The sequence below is a fragment of the Glycine soja genome, chromosome 20 (genome assembly GCF_004193775.1).
Source record: "Glycine soja cultivar W05 chromosome 20, ASM419377v2, whole genome shotgun sequence".
In the NCBI taxonomy this organism is placed as follows: Eukaryota; Viridiplantae; Streptophyta; class Magnoliopsida; order Fabales; family Fabaceae; genus Glycine; species Glycine soja.
Genome location: NC_041021.1, coordinates 42,161,775 through 42,186,589, shown reverse-complemented (window position 1 = coordinate 42,186,589; position 24,815 = coordinate 42,161,775). Strand labels below are relative to the sequence as shown.

The 24,815-nt window shown below is 33.1% G+C and overlaps 2 protein-coding genes and 1 pseudogene across 2 annotated transcripts; 1 reads left to right on the top strand and 2 right to left on the bottom strand.

The window, feature by feature from the left end:
* The first annotated feature begins 3,524 nt into the window (after positions 1-3,524).
* LOC114401611 (alpha-L-fucosidase 1-like) lies at positions 3,525-6,006 on the top strand. The gene is made up of 3 exons (XM_028364163.1): positions 3,525-4,148; positions 4,383-4,622; positions 5,134-6,006. The coding sequence occupies exons 1-3, from the start codon at positions 3,601-3,603 to the stop codon at positions 5,807-5,809; spliced, it is 1,464 nt and encodes a 487-aa protein (XP_028219964.1). The 5' UTR covers positions 3,525-3,600; the 3' UTR covers positions 5,810-6,006.
* Positions 6,007-6,881: 875 nt separating this feature from the next.
* Positions 6,882-9,671, bottom strand: LOC114401397 (annotated as a pseudogene).
* A 475-nt stretch (positions 9,672-10,146) lies between these two features.
* LOC114403131 (DEAD-box ATP-dependent RNA helicase 7-like) lies at positions 10,147-15,031 on the bottom strand. The gene is made up of 14 exons (XM_028365898.1): positions 14,364-15,031; positions 13,987-14,121; positions 13,758-13,898; positions 13,481-13,592; positions 12,907-12,977; positions 12,664-12,818; positions 12,451-12,562; positions 12,180-12,281; positions 12,031-12,091; positions 11,774-11,942; positions 11,602-11,698; positions 11,395-11,489; positions 10,982-11,115; positions 10,147-10,757 (listed from the first exon to the last, which is right to left on the bottom strand). The coding sequence occupies exons 1-14, from the start codon at positions 14,844-14,846 to the stop codon at positions 10,543-10,545; spliced, it is 2,082 nt and encodes a 693-aa protein (XP_028221699.1). The 5' UTR covers positions 14,847-15,031; the 3' UTR covers positions 10,147-10,542.
* Positions 15,032-24,815: the final 9,784 nt, after the last annotated feature.

Sequence of the window (24,815 nt, the reverse complement as noted above, 5' to 3'; positions counted from 1 at the left end):
GTTTCATGATTCCCATTGGGATTCACTCAATTAACACCAGTTTTACGTGTTTGGTTGATTTACATTTGGCTATATTTATCAATATTTTTTAAAATTGAGGCGGGTCTCATATTTTTACACTTTATTTTAATTTAAATATTTTATTTTTATTTCTTTAAACCAAGCTCATCCTTAGAAAAATTCTATGATACCTGTTAGAAAAATAAAAATGTAGTAATTAACAAAAAATAATTAATGTTATCTTTAACTTTAAAAATGATAGATAAAAAAATTCTAAAAAATCACTTAAAAAGTATTGAATAAAAATATTTATTTAAATACAAAAATATTTTATATTTATCAAATATTCTTTAATATACGTACATTTATCTGAAACATTAATACATGTAAAAGAGATATTACATTTATAAACGCTGGATGTGGTCACAGCAGGCATTGGCTCCAAATGTTATCTTGGATATGGGAGAATGAGAATGAAAGCCTCTCTTAGTCTCTATTCTATTTGTCTGAACTCTGAACTTTATACTCTGCTAAAGTATTCTCATAACTTGATGGTAGCATAATTGTAAAATTAAATACAAACAGTCCGGACAGACTTAGGTGTATTGAAGTGGGCTAAATGCTCCATAAATTTTCAAGGAAGTACTCTTTAAATGCTACATATATTTTCTTTAGTTATAAAATCTTTTTCAGAAATTTGTTTATTTATTTTTATAAGATATTTTTTTATTTTTAGATGTATTAATTATTTTTTCTTACATATTCTTATTTAATTATTTTTCTCTAAATATTAATGAAAAATAATTAAGTGAGCAGAGAAATAAAAAATAATAATTTTGAAATGATGGTATAGTAATTGACAAATTTAATATGATTAATTAAATTAATTACTTTTTTTAAAAAAATTAAATTATTTAAAAAATCTTATAATTAGAGATCGAAAAAATACGTGTATACAAGAGAGCTACTGATAAATTTTAAAGTGTTCATATATGTATGAATAACTCAGGATCATAATTCAAGGAATATAATGATTTTGTGGGTTGGAGTCTTACATACTAAAAGCAACCTAATAAGTTTAGTAGGAGGAAAAATTCCACAAAAAATTGCTAATCCTTTTTTCTATTAGAAAGTCGATAGCTACGTGTACACAGTGATTGATATTTGCAGAAGAGAAAAAGAAGAAAAAAAACTAGCGCCGTGTAAAGAGAGAACAAAGATATGAAAATACCGTACATAGAACAATAATTTTGAGTTGATACAGAACAGCAGAAGTTACTACTAATTTTGAGTTGCTTTGCGTTAAACACACTTTTGTTTCTTTACTCAATATTTGAAATCTGGCTTCAAACATCTGTAAAACAATGAAATTGCACCTGTACGTGAGAGTTTAGATACGTTTCATAGTATCAAACGTGGAATTGAACACATTCTTAGATCATTGTTTTTATTAAATCCCAAAATTTGGATTTGCAAAGAACTGATACAACAAATTTTATTAATATTTCATAATCCTCCTTTTTTTAATTGGTAATTTCCAAATATTGATATGTGCAGCAAAACACGTTCTTCACCGGTGCATCGGTTGGGCACTAAAAGACTAGCAGGAATGAGCTGAAAAACAAAACTGGGGCATTTGTTTCATGCCCTCCCACTATTACATCTTGTATGTCCATCATCCTATTTCTCTTATTACATTTTAAAAACTTCATTTCAAAATAAAAATTTGCATTCTAAAATGGAATTTTCATTTTCCACTGGAAATGCAAAATGCAATAGCCCAAAACTGGTCAGCTACTGGGCTTTAAACCCATCTCATCTTCGGCCCAGACAAATAATTAAGATGCTATAACCTTAACATTATACTTAATTTTATAAAGACTAATTAAAACATAACTTAATAACAATAGCCAGAAAGATTATTTAGTTTGATTTAATTTTTATTTTAATTTATGAAATTATTAATAACATATCTAACAGTTTGTAAATTGATTCAAGTCAATATTTGATTTGATATACTAACTGAATATGTAAAATAATTTTTTTAATAAATAAAAAAAATATTTTAAGAAGGAAAATAATGAATTACTGTTTGCACATGATATTGACCTGTTAATAAAATCTTAATTTTTGTATAATAAAGAATAATTCTTTTTAGAAAAAAACTGCTAAATATAATGACAATGATTGGTTTGGGGTTAAAAAATTAAGAATTTTTGTATAATAAAGAATAATTATTTTTAGAAAAAAAATGTTAAACATAATGACAATCATACGTTACGTTGAACAATGTTTTAAGGTATATATAGACATCAAATGTAGACATTTTTCTCATTGAATATTTGAACCTTAGTATAAGATTGCTTTTCTAATACGATAGAATTCTCTCTTTTTTTAATTTCTTTTTTAACCCTTACATAAAATATAAAAAAAGTTAGCAGATAAACTTCAAATATCATACATTAGAGAAAAACATATTAAAAATTAAATAAAAATACAATATTTGAAAAAAAAGAAGTAAAGAAAGAAATATTTTCAGTAAAGAAAAGAAAAACATACAATTGAAAAATGTAAAAGAAAAATAAAAAATACTCTTATTTTAATAATACAGTATGATTCCTTTTTTTTTGTAAAATTTCTCTTTTAAATTTTTTATATTATTTCGATAGTTGATAATGAAAAAACCGAAAAATAATGTTAACAAACAAACTTTCAATAATACTATATATTAGACAAAAGGTTTAATCACTCTTTTATATTTACTACATCTTTTCATCATAGTTCTTATAGTTAGACATTTCATTTTGGTTTCTATGGTTGTAAAAAAAAAATTGACATCAGCCTTTTGTTATAAAAGTTTTTAACCCTAGTTTTTAATGTATAAAATCGTTTAACGCGATTACGATCGCTTAAAACTGCTACATTTTTACCGCCAAAAAATTTAGACAATTTCAGTTTTGCTCCGATTAATTAAGATAACAGACAAATGATGATCTAACAATTACTTTTTTTTCTTCATTTCACTTACTTCCCTAGATCCTTGAATCAAACAAATATAGCCTATAAATGGGCGCAATAAAGTGAAAGCAGTGAGTAAAAGACGCCTTTTGCTTCGTGAGAAGTAATTGCAAACAGGAAATTGGACCCGCGAATAATTGGAATGCATCCATGGCATGATGATGAGATGACATTCAGTAAAGTAGGGACCCCCAACAAAATGCAAAGTAAAATCAATGGCATCTTTACTTTCCGTGTGTCCCTTCTCCATCTTGGACTCGTGCCACATACAAACACCAAAACCCACTTACTACACATTCATTCTTTTCCATTGCCATAAGCATATATATATATATATATATATATATAATCAATATAATTTGTAGATAATTTTATTTTTGAAGTATGTGATTAATGATTTGATTTTTTATCCGTGCATATATAAAAAAAATTATTTGAAAGAGATCAATTTTTTAAATAAATTTTAATAGTTTGAAGGATTACTTCTTAACTCTTAACTGAAGAATATGAGTTGAAAAGAAGATAGTATATATTAGTACCTAGAGAGGGCACAAGAACAAGTAACAGAACAATAAGAGCATCATGGTTAGGCTATGGTGCTCTTCTCTCTTAATGACAATCTTATTCCAACAACTCATCAGATTGTGCATTTCTTGGAGTGTGCAAACCCCAACACCCCCATTGCCAATCCTCCCTCTCCCAACATATTCCCAGTTGCAATGGCAACAAAGGGAGATCATAATGTTCTTGCATTTTGGTGTGAACACATTCACTGACAGAGAATGGGGCACTGGCCAGGAAAACCCAGCAATCTTCAATCCAACAGGGCTCAACACCACCCAGTGGGCCACTGTGGCAGCAGATGCAGGAGTTTCATTAATGATATTAACTGCAAAACACCATGATGGCTTTTGCCTATGGCCTTCCAAGTACACTGAGCATTCTGTCATTAGCAGCCCCTGGCAAGGTGGCAAGGGTGATGTTGTTCAAGACTTTGTCAATGCAGCCACTGCACAAGGAATTGATGTAGGGATCTACCTTTCACCTTGGGATAGACATGACCCTAGATATGGCAATGATTTGCTCTACAACCAATACTACTTGGCTCAACTACAAGAGTTGCTCAAGAAGTGAGTTGAGTTCCCCTTCTATTTTTGTGTTCTCTAATTCATTTTTCTTTTTTTTTTCTCAACATGTATCGAAAAATAATCAGACACTAAATATGAATATCTTTTTAAACAGATATCAGAATCTTGGTCCTTCACGTTAGGAAAGACTAGTCTCTAGACACAATCCAATTGATTTGTTAATTACTTTGTTTGATGCATTTTAACAATATATTGTGTGTTTTTTTGCCTTATTAGATATTCAAATGTTAGAGAGATTTGGTTCGATGGAGCAAAGGGTGCCAATGCAAAAAATATGACCTATTACTTTTCAGATTGGTTTTCCATGGTGAAGGAGTTGCAGAGTTCCATCAACATCTTCTCTGATGCCGGTCCTGATGTTAGGTGGGTGGGAGATGAAACAGGTTCTGCAGGGTACACATGCTGGTCTACCATTAATCGAACCTCTCTATCCATTGGAAGTCCAGACATCATTCAGTAAGTTCTGCTTCTAACTTCTAAGCGAAGCACTCTAAAAAAAAATTTGCCACTTTTTCACTTTGTTAGTTGCACTGAACTCCATAGTGATCTACAATGATAATGTATGAAAGGTAAAGCTTCATTGGGGGGCTAACTTTTCTTTATTGAGAAAGTGCGCATTCTTTTTCACCCATAAGAAAAAAAAAAGCACAGAAACTGCTTTCTAGTTTGAGCCGTGTTCAATTATCTCAACCGACCAAATGGGTTACCAAACTTGGTTATCATTTATCAATATAGGAACTTACTAGTATTTTTTTTCCTGATGGCATTTGTTTCTGCATCAAACTAATAATTAATAACATATTTATTGGAATCAAAATCAAATCTCTCGAAATGCACAAACCATAATCATGAAGGTGTATTATAGAGATACATGCAGCTAGGTACATACAATTTTTTTTCTTATGCTTAAGAGTTAGTAGTTAGAGAGTTGATTTAACCAGCCTGGACACTTGATTATGCAATGCAGGTATATAAATACTGGTGATCCAAAAGGGACTGATTGGCTACCTGCGGAATGTGATGTCTCCATTCGGCATGGATGGTTTTGGCATAAGTCAGAATCACCAAAAAAGCTAAGTGAACTACTTGACATTTATTACAATTCGGTTGGAAGAAATTGTGTGTTACTTCTAAATGTACCTCCTAATACAAGTGGGCTTATAACTGAAGCTGATGCTAATAGATTGAAAGAGTTTAGAAGTGCAATTAACACAATTTTTCATCAGAATCTTGCTGAGGATTGTTTTGTTAAAGTTAGTAGCCAAAGAAGGGGTTTCGGGCCAGAAAAGATGCTAGACAGCGAACACTTGTGGTCATATTGGGCCCCAAGGGATGATGATGGTGAAAAGGACCATTGGATTGAAATATGGGCCAAGGAAGGGAAATTCAGATTCAATGTGATTAGAATACAAGAGGCAATTGGTCTTGGTCAAAGGATCAAACGGCATGAAATCTATGTGGATGGTAAATTGATCATCAAAGCCACAACAGTGGGTTACAAGAGGCTTCATAGGCTTAATGGGGGTGAGGTGCACGCTCGTGTGGTGAGGATCAGAATCAGAAAGGCAAGAGGAGTGCCTCTTATTTCTTCCATTGGCTTGCATTATGATCCTTTCTGGCACTCAAAGTTTACTCCAACCTGAAGAGTTAAGTAAGTTTTGGTAAAGGAGCATAACTGCAATAAAATAAATAGCCTTAAGAAGAATATTGAAATAGTAGTATTGTTCTATCAGTAAAGAACAAAAAATAAATTTACTTTTAATTTCTACATCCAATGTGTTCATTGTTTTATCGTAACGAGGAACTAAATAAATATTGGATATGCTGTTTTCCATTATCATTCTTAAATAAACTACTATGAATAATTCCCATCCAAGATTTTCTTTTTCTTTTTCTCGGTGACCATTCAACTGATTCAAGAGTTTTTTTTTTTTTTCTTTATGGAGACACGCTCATCGTGATTCGTGAGATTGACTCCAAAATTCTAGATGAACTTCACACCAAAATAATTTATCAACATTAATTTGACAGTGATAAAATACTAGATAAAGACGGGGGCGTTCAAAATCTGTGTCTTAGCTTGCAATACATAAATTATAAATGTGCAGATGTGGAAGAAAAATACTAGCACCATTTATTTTTTTATTACAATTGCACGGTTTTTTTTTTTTACAGAATTGCACCGTTTTTTTAACAGGATTGCACCTTTTATTTATTTAATATGAAGTTATTTCCGTATGTTTTCACCGTTTATTTATTTAATTATTAGTTAACAAAAAAAAATAACGTTTCCATTATCCCACGAAATACAAGTAAACTATGATTAATTTGTTTAGTTTAGTAATGAATATTAATCTGGTGATGTTTTTTTAGTATTATGCAGATTATCAAAGGTAAAATTCTAATTTTAATTAAAAATAATATTTAAAGCATTGTCGCCCTAAATTTGCATATTAAATGTTTTAAGTTATTTTAAAGGTAACACTCAAAATGTTGTATTCTTCATCCTTATCAAGAAAATAAATGGTTAAAAATGAAAAATAACTCTGGGAGTATTTTTAAAAAAAAAATTAATGGTTACAACTATTTATTCATTATAACTATTAAATTTCAAAATAATAAATTATAAGAATAAGAAATAACTTTTTTATAATTACTCTGATCTCTTGGAGTAACTTAAAATACTTAAAAATTCTATTAGCCTTTTTATTTTTATAATATTCCAGTTTTTTTTAAGAGGGCAACAGTAAATGATCATCTAACGTCATTTAGTATTTTCTATTGGCACTACATTTAATGTTCATTAATGTTATTTTGTCATTAATGTTATTAACTTTCGATCTTGAGTAAGGAGAACAAAAATAACCTGTGGGCTTCGGCAAAACGAGGTCAGCTTCCAACACTACCTACCTATTCATTTAAGCTATTTCTATATCCATCTCCTGTTTTACTAAGTACACAATTCTTTCTTTTTTAAAATCAAATTACCTAAATAACCTTTTCTTTTAAAAAAAAAATCTCTCTCACATACTGCCTCTTTCATAGCAACAACATTCAAGTTTTTTTGCTGTCTGTCTGTATGCAAACTCCTTCCCCAGGCAGATTCTTGGACCCGCCTGTGTCACAACTATATCACATTAATTAAGTCTCAAGTTCTATAAGAGAAATGTTCTGAAACGAAAATTGCTTCTGCTTATTTTAGTTTAATGCATAAACAAAAGTAAAAGGTTTAGTTCAATTCCCTACCTGGAAGGCTGTGAACTTAAAAGGGCTTTCTTTCTTCAAAATTCCATTTTCATCTGGCCAACTCTCTTCATCCTTCCCATGAAATATGGTTGGAATGACACAAGATCACCTTTCCTCACACTATATCGATCTGGCCACGTGTCATCTGAAAAACAAAACTTGCCTTCCTAGAAAACCATCATAACATTGGTTAGTGAACCAAACACAGAAACACTCATCACCAACACTGATGATGCATGTTTCAGTTCATGTTAAAGGATATAGCTTTATTACCACTGGAACTGCTGGGTGGAGCCTGAGTGTTTCATTCAATGCTGCATTCAGGTACTGCATCTTCTCCCTGTTTTCTTCAGTTACTCTAGCTGCAAGTTCATCAATGGTTGATCCAGCTTCTACATTTGTTGTCTGTCTAATCTCTTGTGCAATCTTCTCCTGCACATGAGGGTTCTTGCAAAGTTCGTAAAGAAACCAGGAAAGAGTAACTGATATTGTATCTTTCCCTGCAAGGATAAAACTCAAGGAAATGTCTCCAAGGTACTTTGGATCAGTTTCTTCCAATTCTATAAACCTTGACAAGATGTCTCCTTTCACCACCTGTAAAACATTCAAGTTGCCAACAAATTATACATAACACAACAAAGAATAGTAAGTTAGTAACCAATAATTTTAGTACTTGTTCTCACAGGAGAATTATCTTGTAGCTTTTGGGCTTGCTCAATCTTGGTTCTAATTAGTTCATAAACGAATTCATCGATCACTCTTAAACTTTTGTTAAGTACCACTTCTGATCCAATGTTCAAGAACCGTATAATCCTCCAGAGAAATTTAAAATACCGATACATGATAGCAGCACTTACTTCATCAAAAGCATTGGAGAACTCTGTGCCTTGTTTATAGGTTCCACACACGGTGTCCAGTTCAACACCAAGGATAACCTTGCATACAGAATCTAGAGTTGCTTTCATGAACAAATCCTGCAAATAAGCAAGAAGCAGAAGAGACCAAGATTTATGGTTATTAAGGAACAGAAGAAGGGCTTTGTTTTGTGTAGCAGTTTTGCACTAATAACATCTTTACCTGCATCTCAATTGTTTGAGATTGCAGCTTCAGACACTATCTCTGCAAGTTTTACTGCATTGGACTTGAATGCTGAATTCTCTCAACATTTTGGTTGAGAATTGATAGCTTGCTGCCTTCCTCTGATGGCGCCACTGCTCTCCATCCATCGTGAATATACTATCTCCTAGAAAATCTGACAAGACACTATGGTGAAACCAACCCTGCCACAGATGAAGACATTTTGAGGCTAAAACAAATGCAACCATATGTGGAAGTTTTTAACAGGGAAAATTAAAAACATATTCTTCTCCAATCATAATATTCAAATTGAAAACATCAAAATAATATTATACTACAGACTAGTGGGTATCCGCAAAATGGATATCTTGTTAGCCAGATTAGTGCATGTTTGGATTATAGTTAAGAAAATTTTAAAGTACTTTTACTTTCACAGCAACAATTTCTTCTTTCTTCATTTTTGCAAAAGTACTTTCCAAACTTTAAAACAAACATAATCTATTCACCAAAAAAAATAAACATACAAACATAGTCTTATAAGTTGGCAGAGAAAAAATTCATTTATTTTATCCACTATTATCTAATTAATTTTCCAAATCCTATCTAGTATGAATTTTTTTCCATCATCCTTATCCTTAGATACCCTGAATATATAAACATGTTTTGCAACCGAACCATGAATTTCCATATCAGAATGATGCATGGATCATAGTTATAAGTTACCTTGCCGTAGTTTGCGAAATTTGTGGTGAGGATATACTCAAAATTAACAGGGTTTGCAGTGTAGACCTCAGTTCTGATGAAGCTAAGCAACCTGTAAGTTTTCCTCTGGTTTGTACGGTCGATCATGTAATCGAGCAGCCTATGAAAGTTGAACATTTGGTGCATGACCGTGCCAGCAACAGGGTGGTATCTTCTTTTCTTGTCAAAATATCTACTGCCAACGGATTTTGATAATAATAGCAATTAAGATAACAGCTATTACGAGCTTCATTTCTCTCCCGCTCTCTTTTTCTTTCTGAAAATGAGTGAACTTTAATCCTAGTGGAGGCTAAACATGTGCAGTGGATGCAAGAAAAATTCCATGACATGATATATTCAAGTTTGACGAGCAAGTTTTCTACCAAATCAGTCATTTCATGATTACAAAGTTGGGCCAAGGCTACCGCATAAAGTTGTATTGGAATAATAATATACAGACATCACCACTGTATATATAATACACTATTGTAAACATTTATTATTTCCTTTTATCTTTTTCTATAAGACTATATTATGTATCAACCTATAATTATATTTAGAGCAAATGTGTTTTTGGTTTCTATACTTTCAATCAAGATAAAGATACTTATGATTTCTCAAAATTTTAGAACCAAACTCATAAATGTGAAAGTACAGAAACTTTGATCATATTTAACTGAAAATTTATAAACAAAAAATATTTTTTCCTTTATATATTTTCTCTCTTTATCTAGATATCAATAAGGGCTTTGATCACATTTTGTATTAACTTTGATCACATTTTGTATCAACTCCACAGTTTCTTCTATCCTCTGCTTTTGTTCTTCCTTTTTTTTCCAGACCAACTGCTTTAAAATGTTTAAAAATGTAAGTACTCAGTTAAGGAGTCAGTTTTATAAGAAGTATTAAAACGATGTTTAAACCATGCTAGAAATATTATGTTCGCTGGTTAATTGGAATTTACCACGCTTATCGTAAAAGTATAGTATAAATATACTAATACATCAAAATTTCTCCTGTGGATGACGGAATATAAAAAGCTAACTTACGCTTCCTCGCAAAAGAATTAAAAAATACTAAAAAAAAGTGTATCAATAACAAAACAAAAACACAAGAGTATGTTAATGGGGGGGGGGGGGGGGGGGCACATTGAATCCATCTGAACTTGAATCCTCCGAAGGCCTAACCAACATCAACTGTTTTCTTCATTCACAACTGTAGTAGTCATCTCTCCATGTGGTTGTGTCACGCAGCAATGCTCCTCCCACATTGAGCAGAGTGGAAACTCAACTCCCTAAGTCCTTTCTCAGCTTCACCATCTCTTTCCACCCCAGTTGCCGCCACGTCCACCTCTTCCGCCACCATTGGAGAACCTACCATTCCTGCCTCCTCCACCTCTTCCACCAAACCGGTAACCACGACCACCACCATCACCAAATCTGCCACCTCTTTGGTGTTGCTCCATCTGTTGCAACTGTGGCAATGTTTTCACTATCTCTAAACTTACATTCGAGGCATTTTCCTGACCTGAAGGATAAATGTGATTGAATGAAAAATAGGACCAACATAAAAGCTATATATCTAGAAATGTAGACCCATAGTGATAGTTCAAGCCTGAAAAGATACTAATTTGAAAGTGCTCAAATCCCACGTCAACAGTTACGAGGAATTTTAAGTGTGACTTTTTCATTTAAAGGGATTTTTCTGTAGTGCTCAAAATTCCAAGTTAATATAGTTAGGTGGAGCTTTACCGTTAAGATATATGTCTAAATCTTTAGCTGCTACATCAAAAACAACGCCATTTCCATCAGCAGTGATTGAAAGACCTTTCACGGCCTCAACCTTCTCTTCAGGCAAAAATCTCCTCAAGACTCCATAGGCAAAACTGATAACACAGCCAATGAATTGGAAAGTCAAACAAGTTGAAAATGTTCACACAAGTAATACTCCAAATGTAGTTTTGTTTTCATTCAAATAATCAGAATATTTCCATCAAAATGATTGTAGCCATCAGCATAATCAACAAACACAAATTATAAACAGATGCAAAATAATCCCAGTCTACATTAATTTGAAATTTTTGAATGCTTGATTTCTTAAGTTTCTATATACTTCTTTTAAAGCAACATGTAATGCCATAATTTGTAACAAGGGATTTTCTCACGATTGGGTGTAGATTGGTTTGCCAGTCTCAAGAAGTAATGTAACATAGTTCTCCATGGAAGTTAGAAGTGATCTTTGCTTTACTTCAGTATAACCCTGCATATTACATGATAAGACAATTTACCAGGTCAGAGAAATAACAAATGAGGGTTTAATATATTTAAAAGAAAATTTGCAAGAAAAACACAAATGGAGAAAATTGACTCACAACAGCCTTTGCAAGAGCCTTTGCCAGTAATTCAATGACTGGTAAACCAGAATTGTTCAAAAGATCTTCAGCAGCAGACTTGAATGCAGGAACCACACTACATTTTATGAAGTATGTTAACAGCAAAAGACAGCATCAAACAGATGACACAGTTAGCAAGTAACAAGCATACCTATCAGACACTTGGATAATCATTTCAGCAGCTTCCCCACTAACGGCTTTGGCAATATCATCAGGCTGAGGAGCAGATACGTGTTCAAATTTTACACCAGACTCTCTCTCTATTCTAGATATGTTCGATCTTTTTGGGTCATAAAGCATAACAGCAACCCCAGTATTACCTGAATAAAAACCAAACCACAGTATAACCTTAAAATCAATAACTCCAATATCACAATAGTAAACCAATAGCAAATCCTGTAAAGATACCTGCTCTTCCTGTGCGTCCAGAACGATGGATATAGGCTTCTACATCCCGTGGGGGTTCACACTAAATCAAAATACAAATATCAGGCATACAAGGTAGTGACGAAAAAAAAAATGATCTGATACATTGTATTTACAATCATCAAAAGTACCTGTATAATTAACTGAACATCATTAATATCAAGACCTCGAGCTGCCACATTTGTGGCAACTAATGTCATGAATTTCCCAGACCTAAAGCCAGACAGTGTAACCTGCAGGGGACAGGACACAATTAAGAGACAGTAAGAAACCACAAGGGTGGCACACACTATAATTAAAATAAATTGTGAAAAACAAAATACATCAGTCCATAAGGATATCAAAGTTTAAAGTAACAGTTCATAAGTCAATAACTAAACCAAACTTCAGGTAATAGCTCACCTCACGTGTTGATTGCTGTATGTCACCATGGAGAGCTTTTGCTCCAGTCAAGATCCCTGCAAGCTGAGAAGCAGATTCTTTTGTCTCGGTAAAAACAATTGTCCGGCCTCCACTGAACCAGAACCATGAAATCAACAATGAACATTAAAATTCAATATACTCGAAACAGATATCATATGTGAATAAAAAAAACACATTGAATAATAAAATCACCTGCTATAACAGCGAATAATATCTGGGATAAGTTGGGCCCTGGCAGAACTAGTACAAGGAAGAACAATATGCCTAACATTGATGCTGGCCTTCATTTTTGTATTTCCAACAAGGTCAGCAGTTTTCTTATCTGGCTTCAAAAATCTTGCAGCAATCTGGCACAAATAGAAACCAGGTAACATTAAAGACCCTAAATATAACATCCAATAAGTATAAAGAAGTAACCATTGCATAGAAGCATACTTGCTTAACCCAGTCTGGCAAAGTAGCACTGAAAAGAAGTGTCTGAACTTTATTAACATTTTCTACCTTGCCTGCAAAATATCAAACAAGAGACCATTGTGTTACTGAAAACATCCTATCATCCAACAATAGTGAATGAACATGAAATTTTGGGTAATACTAATTGCAAAGCATCGTGCACTAGAAGATATGAAGAAACATTTTAAAACAATCTTCGGAAACAAATTGGTCTTGTGGAACAGCAAACTAGCTCAATTTATTAGAATCAAAAGACTTGCAGAAAGAAAAATGATGGTTATATTAGTCAAAGCAATAGGGTAAACAAATAAAATGAGCATGAAAACAATAACAGCATGGGTTGTGCCAAGGAAGCATAAAGAGCATTGTCTCCAGTTCAATTCCTGTGTTTAAAAATGTGAACTCTACTATGAAGATTTATTATGATTTATCAATAATTTAGAAGATAAGTTGTAAATAGTATTAGTATCACAAATTCACAATGAGTTTAACATAATTGATGCAAAAATTGAGACTTAGCAGCACCCGATGCCCATGCATTGGAAAAAAAAGATACCTAGAATCATTTCAACATCTTCAACAAAACCCATCCTCAGCATTTCATCGGCTTCGTCAAGGACACGAAACTTTAGTTGGCTCAGGTCAATATTCCCTTTCTCGATATGATCCTGCAACAATACATCCCAGATGGAAATCACAAAATATTCTCATTTTTTGTCTTAAAACACACAAAGTCTAGCTTTCGCACAATCTATTTTTGCAAATAATGTACATTCATACAAGGAGATAACAAACTAGCTACACATAATCAAAACTAGTGTTAATGCACTTACCTTCACACGACCTGGTGTGCCAATGACAATATCAACACCTCTCCTAAGCTTAATTTCCTGACCTTGATACGGAGCTCCGCCATATAAACAACATGAACTCAATCCCATTGCCCCACCATAAACATCAAAATCAGCATGCACCTAATGCACAAAACACTCCTCATTAAAAAGAATGATACATTCACCCTGAAATCCACAGGGTACAATACTCATGCATAGAAGTACATACCTGACAAGCCAATTCCCTAGTAGGTAGAAGCACAAGAACACTTGGAGTCCTCCCGAAGCCAGTCTTTCTTGAAGCTTTTGTTGGACCATTTATTAAAGACTCTAATATGGGCAACACAAATGCCAGAGTTTTACCCTACATTTTCACCAAAGGAAACAATTGAGATAAAAAAATAAATAAACAAAACCCTTCACACCACTCAAAAACCATTCACCTAAATAAATCTAATCATGCACAATTCCAAATAACAAAACAACAACAAAGCTTAACCCCCACTAGGTGAAGTTAGTTAAAAACCAAAGCTTTAGGAATATTATTAAAGAATTAAACAAAACAAAAAAAGACAAAAAGGGTTTGTGATAAGAAAAGATACAAACCTGACCGGTGCGAGCCCGACCGACCAAATCAGAACCATCGAGAACGGTGTCGAAGGTCATGGCCTGAATGGGAAACAGTGATTCGATACCCTTCTCCTTCAATTTTTGCCTCAAGGGTTCCGAAATCCTGAAGTTGGAAAGCGCGTTGGGATCCTCCTTCTTTTCTCCATTAGCCTCCGTGACCAAAGGCTGTTCCTTTTCTTCGGACTTAACAACCTTTTTCTTCTTTTTCTTCTTATTCTTGTTGTCGTCTTCTCTGGAAGCAGGTTCGGGTTGGACGAGGTCGGAGCTGGTCTCGTCGTCCCCATCGTTGTTGTAAGCGGCGGGGGGCATGGCCTCTTGTTCTAAATCTGAAGCCTTGCGCTTCTTCGTCTTCTTCCCCGAAACCCCATCGAGGTCGGGATCGGTGAGGGACTGGGTTTTGGTTTTCTTCTTGGCAATAGGTTTGGGGGTGTCAGGGTCAGAGAGAGAGAGCGAAGGCATGGTTGTGTGGTGATGGCGGCGTGGAGAGAAAGAGAAAGGAGTGAGAGATTTTCTCCTGCTTGAAAGGGGGTATAGCAGTGAGGTGCAGAAGCAGGAGAAGAATAAGGAGTATGCGCCGACCAAGGTTTTCGCGGTGGAAACGTTCTTATAGTTATACACCTCTCACAACCTCTAGACCTAATTCTTTTTTTCTCTTTTTCTTTTTCTTTGCTAACGGTTCATTCTAAACTCTCGCAAATTGCAACTCTTCCTTTTAGGTTAAATTAATTTAATTGATGAATGATTATTTTAATGATATTGTAAATAAATAAATATACATATGTTTAGAATTTTAAATATTACTTCACTCGATAAAAATCTATGTTAATCATGATTGGTACATATTTATTATATTTAACGACAATTTAAGATTTTATTTATTGATGATGGAATGATGAAATATATAGGTATTGTTTGAATAACAATACTAACATTGATTTAAATTACCGTGAAAGTTGGTAACACAACTCACAAAATGAGAAAGACGCTTTACAATAACAAAAGGCAAGATGCCATTTTATGAGAATTAAGAATAAGGTCTCAAATTTATCTCTAGTGTGTTTAAATTTATTTAACTAACCTATACTATAAATTTAGCATAGAACTAATATGCTTGTTCAAATACAATTATAACACACTTCTTTAAATAAAATTTTAAATTTGAATATAGTAAGAATTATTTCCGTTTAATTACTAAATCTTAAACTCTAATTTTAAGTATGAAATTACGTTAAATACTTTGAGAAATAATCTTATCTGAACAAAATTATCTTTAATAAAAATACATGTGATCTAGATCAAAAAATTTTAGTTTGAGCTTATAGATGAAAAAAAAATATCACTAAGAAAAGTGACCTAACTTAAAATACTATTTTTTGAATTATTTTTATTTAATGTGAAACTATTTATTTTAATTAATTATTACATTTTTTAATTTTTTAATTAAAATATTTGATGACTAATCAAAAGTTGATAAAAAAAATCAAAGTTATAAATAAAATAGCATAGTTTGTTTTATTTTAAAATAATATTATTAAAAAAATATTCAATAGTTAAACCATTCATTTCAAGCTATATAAGTTTATTTATTAAAATTATATTTTTTTGTGAAAAAAGAAGAAATAAAAAAACAAAACAACTACAATCTCCATTGCTTTCACAAGGAATGGGAGTACTGTATAACTGTACTCGAGGAAGATAACAAAAAAAATCAAATTTTCACCCTTTTCATATAATATAAAATTTAAAAATTGTTGTTCTAATTTTTAAGATGATGAGTTATTATTAAAAAAATCAAATATTTAACGTGATAAATATATAACTAAATAATTAAATATATTTTTATATCATTTTACTTTTATCAATTAACTTATTGGGTGAATCTTCTCTAATACTTTGAATTCAATTTTTTCAACTCCTACAATTTCAAACAAAATTTCAAATTTTTACTAGTATCAATAACCAAATTGATGCGATCCTATAATTTCAGAGATAAAATCGATTGTTACTTTTTCATTCTTATTTGGAGAGAAAGGTTTTGATAATTGTTGTTTGTCGTGGTAAGGAACTACTTTTATATCTCAATCTAACTACAAATTTTACTAAGGATATTGGATACGTTTGAATTGTGCGTAATGAAAACCAAGTCAATTCTTGTTATGCTGTTGCCAAAGTCACTGCATAATGAAATAACAATGAATTGTAAATTACACCGTGTTGGATAGAAATATAACGTTCTCGAGTGTTTTGTTTGGAAATGGTTGGTTACAAGTGGTTTTAAAAGGTTTACCTGGTACCCCAGGTTTGTGTTAACTGAGAATTTGGTGCATCTTCCTGAAAGTATTTTCATTGTGTTTGTTATGATGGACTCTCGAGACATAGTGCATTTGATAAACTTAGTTCATTGAAACTTCAAAATAAATTGTATCCGGGACCTTTCACTTTTATTGTACTGGTTCTTGGAAGTGTATATTCTTCGAGTTTGATGTAGACTCCTTCCTTGAAATGCCAGAACTGTGGGATATATGACAAATTGGTTTATTGTGAAATGCCAGATTATGTTGCTTCTTCTAATAAAAAATTGTCTTCAAACTTGTATTCTTCGTGTATGAATATTGCATGTTCATGCTGCAGCTTGCTGCTGTCCTAATTTTGCACTTCGGTCGGGCATTGAAGTTCTGGGGTGCTTTAGTAGTTCTATTATGATTTGGCCATTAAAAAATGTCTGTCATACCAAATTCTAATGACACTACCATTTTCAGCAAGCCTTCCTTTTTCTTTATGCTTTTATCAGGAAATCTATTGATCCAGGCTTTTCCAACATGAATACTATTCCTACTCTTTTTTTGCATTAAGAAAGACTAAGTTTGGGAAGAAAACTCCCTTACGCTCCTTAGGTCAATTGTGGTTTTTATGTAGTCTCCATGGTTGGATGGTTGCAATTTTTATTTTTTTTGCAATGCATTCTATGTTTCAAGTGATCCTCTCTCTAGCCACAATTTGTCCTTTAATCAAAGGTACTTTCTTGGAAAGTTTTAACACTGCATGTTAAGAATTTCTTGGCAAGGTCTGGGTGGAGGGGAGAAGCCAAGGATAGATGGAAGTGGTTTGTATAATGTTCGATCAGTATATATATGTGTGTGTGTGTGAGAGATCTGTCTGCGTTGTAAATCTTGAAGGGGGGTGGAAGTTCTTGTGGCATAAGCTAGTACCTTTAAATGTGATTATGTTTATTTGGGCGGTGGTGAAGGATCGTATTCCAGTAAAAATAATCTATATCGCAGAGGGATTTTGAGGGCTGAGGAATGTTTTTGTGTGGGGTGTAGGGAAGAGGGGAAAACCATTGAGCATTTATTCTATAACTGCTCTTTCTTTTCTCAGGTATGGTAGAGCGTTATGAGCTGGCTGAGAGTTATATCTGTAAATCATAATCAGGTATGGATGCATTTTTTTTAATTTTTGATGGCTTACTCGGCAGTTTTGGAATCAAGAAACATGAAGGTCAGGCAATTTGGTTTGCTGTGATGTGGGGAATTCGGAAGACTAGAAATGATGTCTTGGTGTTGGTTGAAGGTAGGAAGAAAGGTTATATTTATCCTCTTGTTAACTGGTTGTCTGGTCCGGTATCATGCCTTGGATCAAACAAGGTGCGGTTAGTCGGGCAGAGATTTGGTTCTGAAGTCTGGTGTGGTGTTGATGTGACCAATTGTGTAGTAGTTTTGACTACGTTATTTATGGTTTTGCTGCTGTTTGTGGTTTTCAGTGGAGTTTCTGGTTTGGACATTTTGGTGCAGTGCTTTCATGTGGTGATTTGGCACTATGTGGCAGCAACAATGATGGGTTTTTATTTCATTCTGACTTTGTATTTGGGGTGATGGGCAAGGGATCCGGGTGGATATATAGGTATTTTGGGAGGTGGCCTCTGTAAAAAATTCAAATGTGCATAAATTGTTTGTGCGTTAATGACTCAGACACAAAATAATTTCCTTAAGCTGGTTGCAGAGAAATCATATGCTTTTTGTTGGTTTGGGTGAAGGAATGTTTTTGTAATGGTGAAATAATGGTCTTCCTTAATGTGGAGCATTACTGCAGAATGTGGAGACGTTGTTATCAGTTCTTGGAAGAGAATATTATGTGGCTTTGAAGTCTTTAGGCACTCTTTAACCCAAACTCCCAGAGCCAAAAAGTCTATTGATAAAGTTTATTAAGCATCAGTAGTGATTGCGTTTACCATGTATCATCATGTGCAACTGTTTGGTAGAAGGCTTCTGCTAATATCAACTTTACTAGTTTGTTTAGCTTGAGCAATAGCTTTACTGTCTTAACAGAAGAGTGACCATTAACCAAACATTGCATGGTAAGTCTAATTTATGTTACTTTGAAACTAATTACTTGAAACACCAAATTAGCATAATGATGAACCATTGTTTAGTTGACAGGATTTCAAGGTGAGCCTATTGAGTAGGCAAGAATTAAGGCAGGCGATGTAAGACTTCCTAACAACTGATTAGTTGCTAATTCTGTTTATAACAAGACAAGCTTTTTCTATATTTCATCAACACTTGCTTGGCAGGTTTTAAATTATTTTTATGACTGAATTTTCATTTTCAAAACATGTCTCTAGTTTTTCATTTCCATATAAATAATATCAACTTCCAATTTTTCAAAACGAGTTCCAACTATCACAACAGGGTTCCTATACTCAAAACGTTGAATGATTATTAGATTTCTATTAGTAGCAAAAAATTACTTTTCCCAGTATGTATAAAAAAAAGTGTTTAATCAGTTGCTAAAATTAAACTGGAACATACATTTCCTATACTAGTTAGGCTCAAGTTTATGAGTCTTCTCCTCACTTATATAGTGCTCAACTTTTTCACTTCACCTCACACTTGTACTCCAATAAACTGAAGAACTTAACTTACCTGAATTTGTCCTATGCTGGCTTTGTGGAGTATGCCTCACTTAACAATTTCAATTCCAATGGAGATTTCTCAGTTGACTAGGTTGGTTACTATTGATATCTCTTTTTTCTCTTATTCTACAGGACAACCGCCGAAACTTGAGAACCTAGAGCTACAAAGGTTTGTCCAAAACTTCAGCAGGATTAGACATCTGTATATGGACGGTGTAAGCATAAACATGGGGACAAGATTGGTACAATGCATTGCTACCACTGCTTAGTCTTGAAGAGTTGAGAATGCCAAACTGCAATCTCTCAGGACCCCTTAATTCTTCACTGACCAGACTTGAGAACCTCTCAGTCATTCGTCTTGATCACAACAACTTATCATCACCAGTGCCATAAACTTTTGCAAGTTTTCAAAATCTCACAGCTCTTGACCTTAGTACTTGCAGGTTGAGAGGAATATTTCCACACAAGATCTTTCAAGTACCAACATTGGCTGATATAGAAATATCATTCAACAACAATCTTCATGATTTTTTTTACCTGAATTCCCAATGAATGGAGCTCTTCGGACATTGATGGTAAGTCACACAAAGTTCTCTGGAGCATTACCAGCTTCTGTGAGTAATCTTCGGAAGTTATCTATCTTAGATCTTTCCAACAACATTTTTCATGGTCAGCTGCATGAATTTTCAAATATCTCTTTTTTTCATGTTAGAGATTCTTGATTTAAGCGGCAACAATTTAGAAGGTCGCATTCCTCAGTCTATTTTTCATCTCAGATCACTTAATGTCTTCAACTGTCATCCAACAAGTTCAATGGCACATTAAAGCTAGATGTTATTAAGAGTCTTGAAAATCTAACTATTCTAGATCTTTCATACTATAACTTGTTAATAGACACAAATGTTACCGAGGTACACCGATCATATCTCCCTATGATGAGCATTGTAAAATTGGCTTTCTTCAACTTGATAAATTCCCTAGTTTATTGAGAAATCAATCCCAAATAAGCACACTTTAGACCTCTCAAGAAACCATATTCAAGGATCTATACCAACATGGATTTGGCAACTTGACCAACAATTAAATCTTTCTCACAATATGCTCAGCAATTTAGCAGTGCATAGCACTAGTTTCACTTTGAAGGTCCTTGACCTCCACTCTAACCAACTCCAAGGGAAGCTTCCAATATTTCTGGTGAATGCCACTTATTTGGACTGTTCAAGCAATAACTTTAGTTCCACTATTCCATCAGATTTTGGCACTAACTAGTTTTCCATAGTTTTTCTGTCTCTTTCAAAAAATAATTTATCAGGGAGTATTCCTCAGTCCTTGTGCAATAAACCAAATCTGTTAGTTCTTGATGTTTCCCATAATCACTTCAATGGGACAACTCCAGAGTGCTTAACACAGAACAAGTTTCATGGCAACATTCCTGACACATTTCCGGCATCTTGTGCACTAAGGACTCTAGATGTCAATGAGAATTCATTGGAGGGGCCAGTTCCCAATTCTCTTGCAAATTGGACGTCATCAGAAGCATTAATTAAATCTTGGAAACAATCACCTTAATGATGGATTTCCGTGCTTCTTAAAGAAGTTATCAAGACTCCGTATAATAGTCTTGAAGGGAAACAAATTCCATGGTCCAATTGCATGTCCTCACACGAACGACTCTTGGCAGTTGGCAAATGCTTCAAATTATTGATCTGGCTCTCAACAATTTCAGTGGTTTACTTCCAGGAAAGTGGTTTAAAACCTTGAAGCAATGATATTTGATGAAGTTCAAGATGTATCAAAGTCCAATCGCAAATGAATACATTTGGTGACATATATTATGAGGACTCATTGGCTTCTATCCTACATGTTCTCAACTTGTCACATAATGCTTTGACTGGCCAAATCCCATCATCTATATGGAATTTAAAACTACTTGAGTCATTGGATTTGTCTAGCAACGATTTTGATGGAGAAATTCCCACAGTTGGCTAGTTTCCTGAACCTCTCCTTTAATCATCTGGTAGGTGGGATCCAATAATTTGAAGCAAGGTTCTATGAAGGCATTGGATCTCCATTAACTTAAAATCCGGGTCATGAAGTGCATGTGTTGTCATTGTCACCACATGGAAGGGTGCATGCAGTGGATTGGAATATCATGAGTGATGAAATAGGATTTATTTTTGGCTTCGGTTATGGAGGCAGTGTATTGGCAGCGTGTGGACTTTATTCTGTGTTATGTCTTTCCCCAACTGAATCTTGAATACGAAAGACGTGGAGAAAAATTTATATTTATACCTCCCGATTAAACTAGACACTGATTGAAAATAAGTGATTAATATATTAAAGGTAAGATTAGATTATTAGTGAAGTATTCAATTTTTATTCTTAACAGAAACAATTTTTTGTTAGATGAAGAAAAGGATTGAGAAAAATAAAAGACTAAACATTATTTTTCCCCTAAAACTTTATAGAAAATTGTTATATAATTAAATATAGAAGTCTATAGGCTGATATAGATAAGATTTACTTATTGTTTTAGTATCTAAATTTAGGATATATGTTTTTTTTTCTTGAAATTTAAAAATATTTTTTTAGTCCCTAAATTTTAAAAATTACATTTTTTAGTCCCTGACATAATAAATTGATACTTTGTAATGGTTTTTAGCTATTTTCAAAAATTAATTTTTATTTTTTAGTCACTTGAATTTGCATTTGAAAACTATCATAAAATACTAAAAAATTCACCACAAAGTGCTAAACTGTCATAAAGTGTCAATTTATTATGCCAATAATTAAAAATAATAATTTTTCAAATTCAGGGACTAAAAAAATATTTTTAAATTTCAAAGACTAAAAAAGAAATACACTCTCCAATTCAGGGACTAAAATAGTAATTAAGCATATAGATAATTGTGTTTTCATTCAATAGGTAACGACCTATCCACTTTCAACTTCTTTTGTTTTCATTTAAAAAAAATAGAAATATGTTCTATTAGATTTTAGAAAACAATTTCTTGTGAGTTCACTCATCTTAAGGTACGTTTGGGGTAATTGTGAGTTTCAGTTTTTAGTTTTTAAATATAATTTTTAAAACAAATCGTGTTTAACAAAAATAGAGTTGAAATGATTTTTAAATTATTTTTGAAACTCTTTTACACTTATCTTCAAAATCAAGAAAAAAATTATAAATTTGGTTTTAGTTTTAAAACATTTGACAATAATATTTTTCGTTACCACTATCATCATTATTGTCACTGTCATCACCACCAATACTACCTCTGACATCACGCATCACCACCAACATTATTATCACCACCATCATCGTTGTCACTATTATAATTAGTTGTCACCATCATGACCACCACTATCTTTATTATCATTCACACCGTCATCGCCACCAACATCACCATCGACATTACTACAAACTGCTACCACCATCTTTGTGCTACCATCAATGTCGTCACAATTATCATCATTATCACTGTCACTATCATTATCATTGTCACCGTCATTGTTACCACCACCACCACTACTACCAACAATACCACTTTTGTTACTATCACCGTCACCGCAACCACCAACTCCACACTGTCACTACTTGTTGTCACCAATATAACTCCACCACCGTTATTCGCCGCCGCTACCACTAATACCACCTTTGTCACCACCACAACCAACGTTGTCGTCGCCACCATTACCACTAGTGACTTTCACCACCAATACTGCTACAACCATCATGTCATCATTGCCACCATCAATGCCTCCTCCATCGTTATTGTCATCATGATCATCCCTAGTATTTCTATTGTTGCTAACATTGTCATCATCATTGTTATTCCCATCACACAAAAATACTTTTAAATTAATTTTAATATGATATGAAACTTTTAAAATAAGTTTATTTGAAACTAATCATATTTTAAAAATGGATTTAAAATTTTTTTGAAACTAAAATTAAAAACTGATTTTTATTTTTAAAATTTTTGAAACTCAACTAAAAATCATCCCATACAGGACCTTAACTAAAATTTTACTTGGTGAGCAACCTTCATGAAAGAGATCTTCGGTGTCTAGAGGCTAATTGAGTAACTACGACTAAACAATGTTTATGGTTTAGACCTCTGCCGTAAGTTGGCAATGCCAACTAAACCTCTGTCAGGCAAGTCACATTTTCTTAGCAGAGGTAAACAAAAGAAATGAAAATAAGAGCGTCTTGTATTTGCAAGGATATTATACAATTTGTTTTCCAGTGACTAGAAGAAAAAAAGTGCTTAACTACGGGACTACAACAGCACATACTTCAGTGGTTTACTTCCAGCAAAATGCTTCTTCAAAACTTGGAAGGCAATGAATGCTTGATGATGATCATGCTGGATCGAAGTTCTATCACGTTGGATATCAGGTCCCTGCATTGGGTGGTATAAGGTGTTTGTGTTTAATCTGACCGAATTTGGTTTGGAAGCACCTTCATTGGGAATAATGGTCATGGGCGTTACAGTTCTGCCCTCCGCATTGTGTGTTATCTCTGAGAGCATAGTTTTACTCGATAAAACAACTGGTGTGGTGTCTTACAGGTAATGCCATTCCAATCCCATACTTGTATGTGTTTTCTACAATATGCTTTTTCAATGGGCATGCTATTCTGAGTACAAGGAGTGTAAACTAAGTGTTTATTTTCTTGTTTCTGAATTCCAATTACCAACTAGTTTTCTTCTCATAGAATAGTTATTAGCTATGTTCTGCTTTCTTCAAATTTCTAAAAGAATCTTCTCTGCTAAACTAATTAGAGCTTTCTGCGGCGTCAAAAGTTCTTTCTATATTTTGAAATGTTACCTTCATTCATCATGCTATGCACACTGTTTGTGGTCGCAGTTTTTGCTTCTCGATGTGATAGTGTTAGACCAAAATTTGCCAAAAATTGTTGTTGAGTTATACGAGATTGTCTACGGAAACACTGCTATCCTATTTCTAGTCTTGGATTGTTTGCAGTTTCGTTAAGTTTATCAATTATCATTAAAATGAAGATGTCCATTTCTTTAGCAAATGGAGAGGAACTGAACCCCCCAACAACTTCCTCACTACAATTAAATGCATTAATTGCTAAAAAAAATTATTCTTAATTAATTTTACAGTTTATTAATGATATAAATTCTTTTTTTCGATGAACATAGCATTTATAGGTCTATTAATAAAACATGATATACTCATTATTTGAAAAAAAATGAAATAATCACCACTTAAATTATTTAATGCTATGAATAATTTTAGAATAAAGTTAAAAGTTATGACATTATTAATTAAAATCAATTAATTTAATAATTTTTATTGATCATAATAAATTAAGCGTTTGTTTATTATATACTAAAACTCAGAATATCGATACTCCAACAATTGCAACTCTAGCCAGAGATATCATCTTCGATGTAATTGAATTAGTGTAGAAAAGCAATCCCCCTAGCCCCGTCTTTTGTCTTATTATAGCATCTGATGACCCTGGAAATAAACTGAGATGTATTGCT

Excerpts from the sequence above, each read along its gene's own strand:
- LOC114401611 (XM_028364163.1), top strand. The coding sequence starts at position 3,601 with ATGGTTAGGCTATGGTGCTCTTCTCTCTTAATGACAATCTTATTCCAA. Across the intron at positions 4,149-4,382 it reads CTACAAGAGTTGCTCAAGAA|ATATTCAAATGTTAGAGAGA; the intron begins GTGAGTTGAGTT and ends TTGCCTTATTAG. Across the intron at positions 4,623-5,133 it reads GGAAGTCCAGACATCATTCA|GTATATAAATACTGGTGATC; the intron begins GTAAGTTCTGCT and ends TATGCAATGCAG.
- LOC114403131 (XM_028365898.1), bottom strand. The coding sequence starts at position 14,846 with ATGCCTTCGCTCTCTCTCTCTGACCCTGACACCCCCAAACCTATTGCC. Across the intron at positions 12,563-12,663 it reads ATTATTCGCTGTTATAGCAG|TGGAGGCCGGACAATTGTTT; the intron begins GTGATTTTATTA and ends GTTCTGGTTCAG. Across the intron at positions 11,943-12,030 it reads TGGACGCACAGGAAGAGCAG|GTAATACTGGGGTTGCTGTT; the intron begins GTATCTTTACAG and ends GTTTTTATTCAG.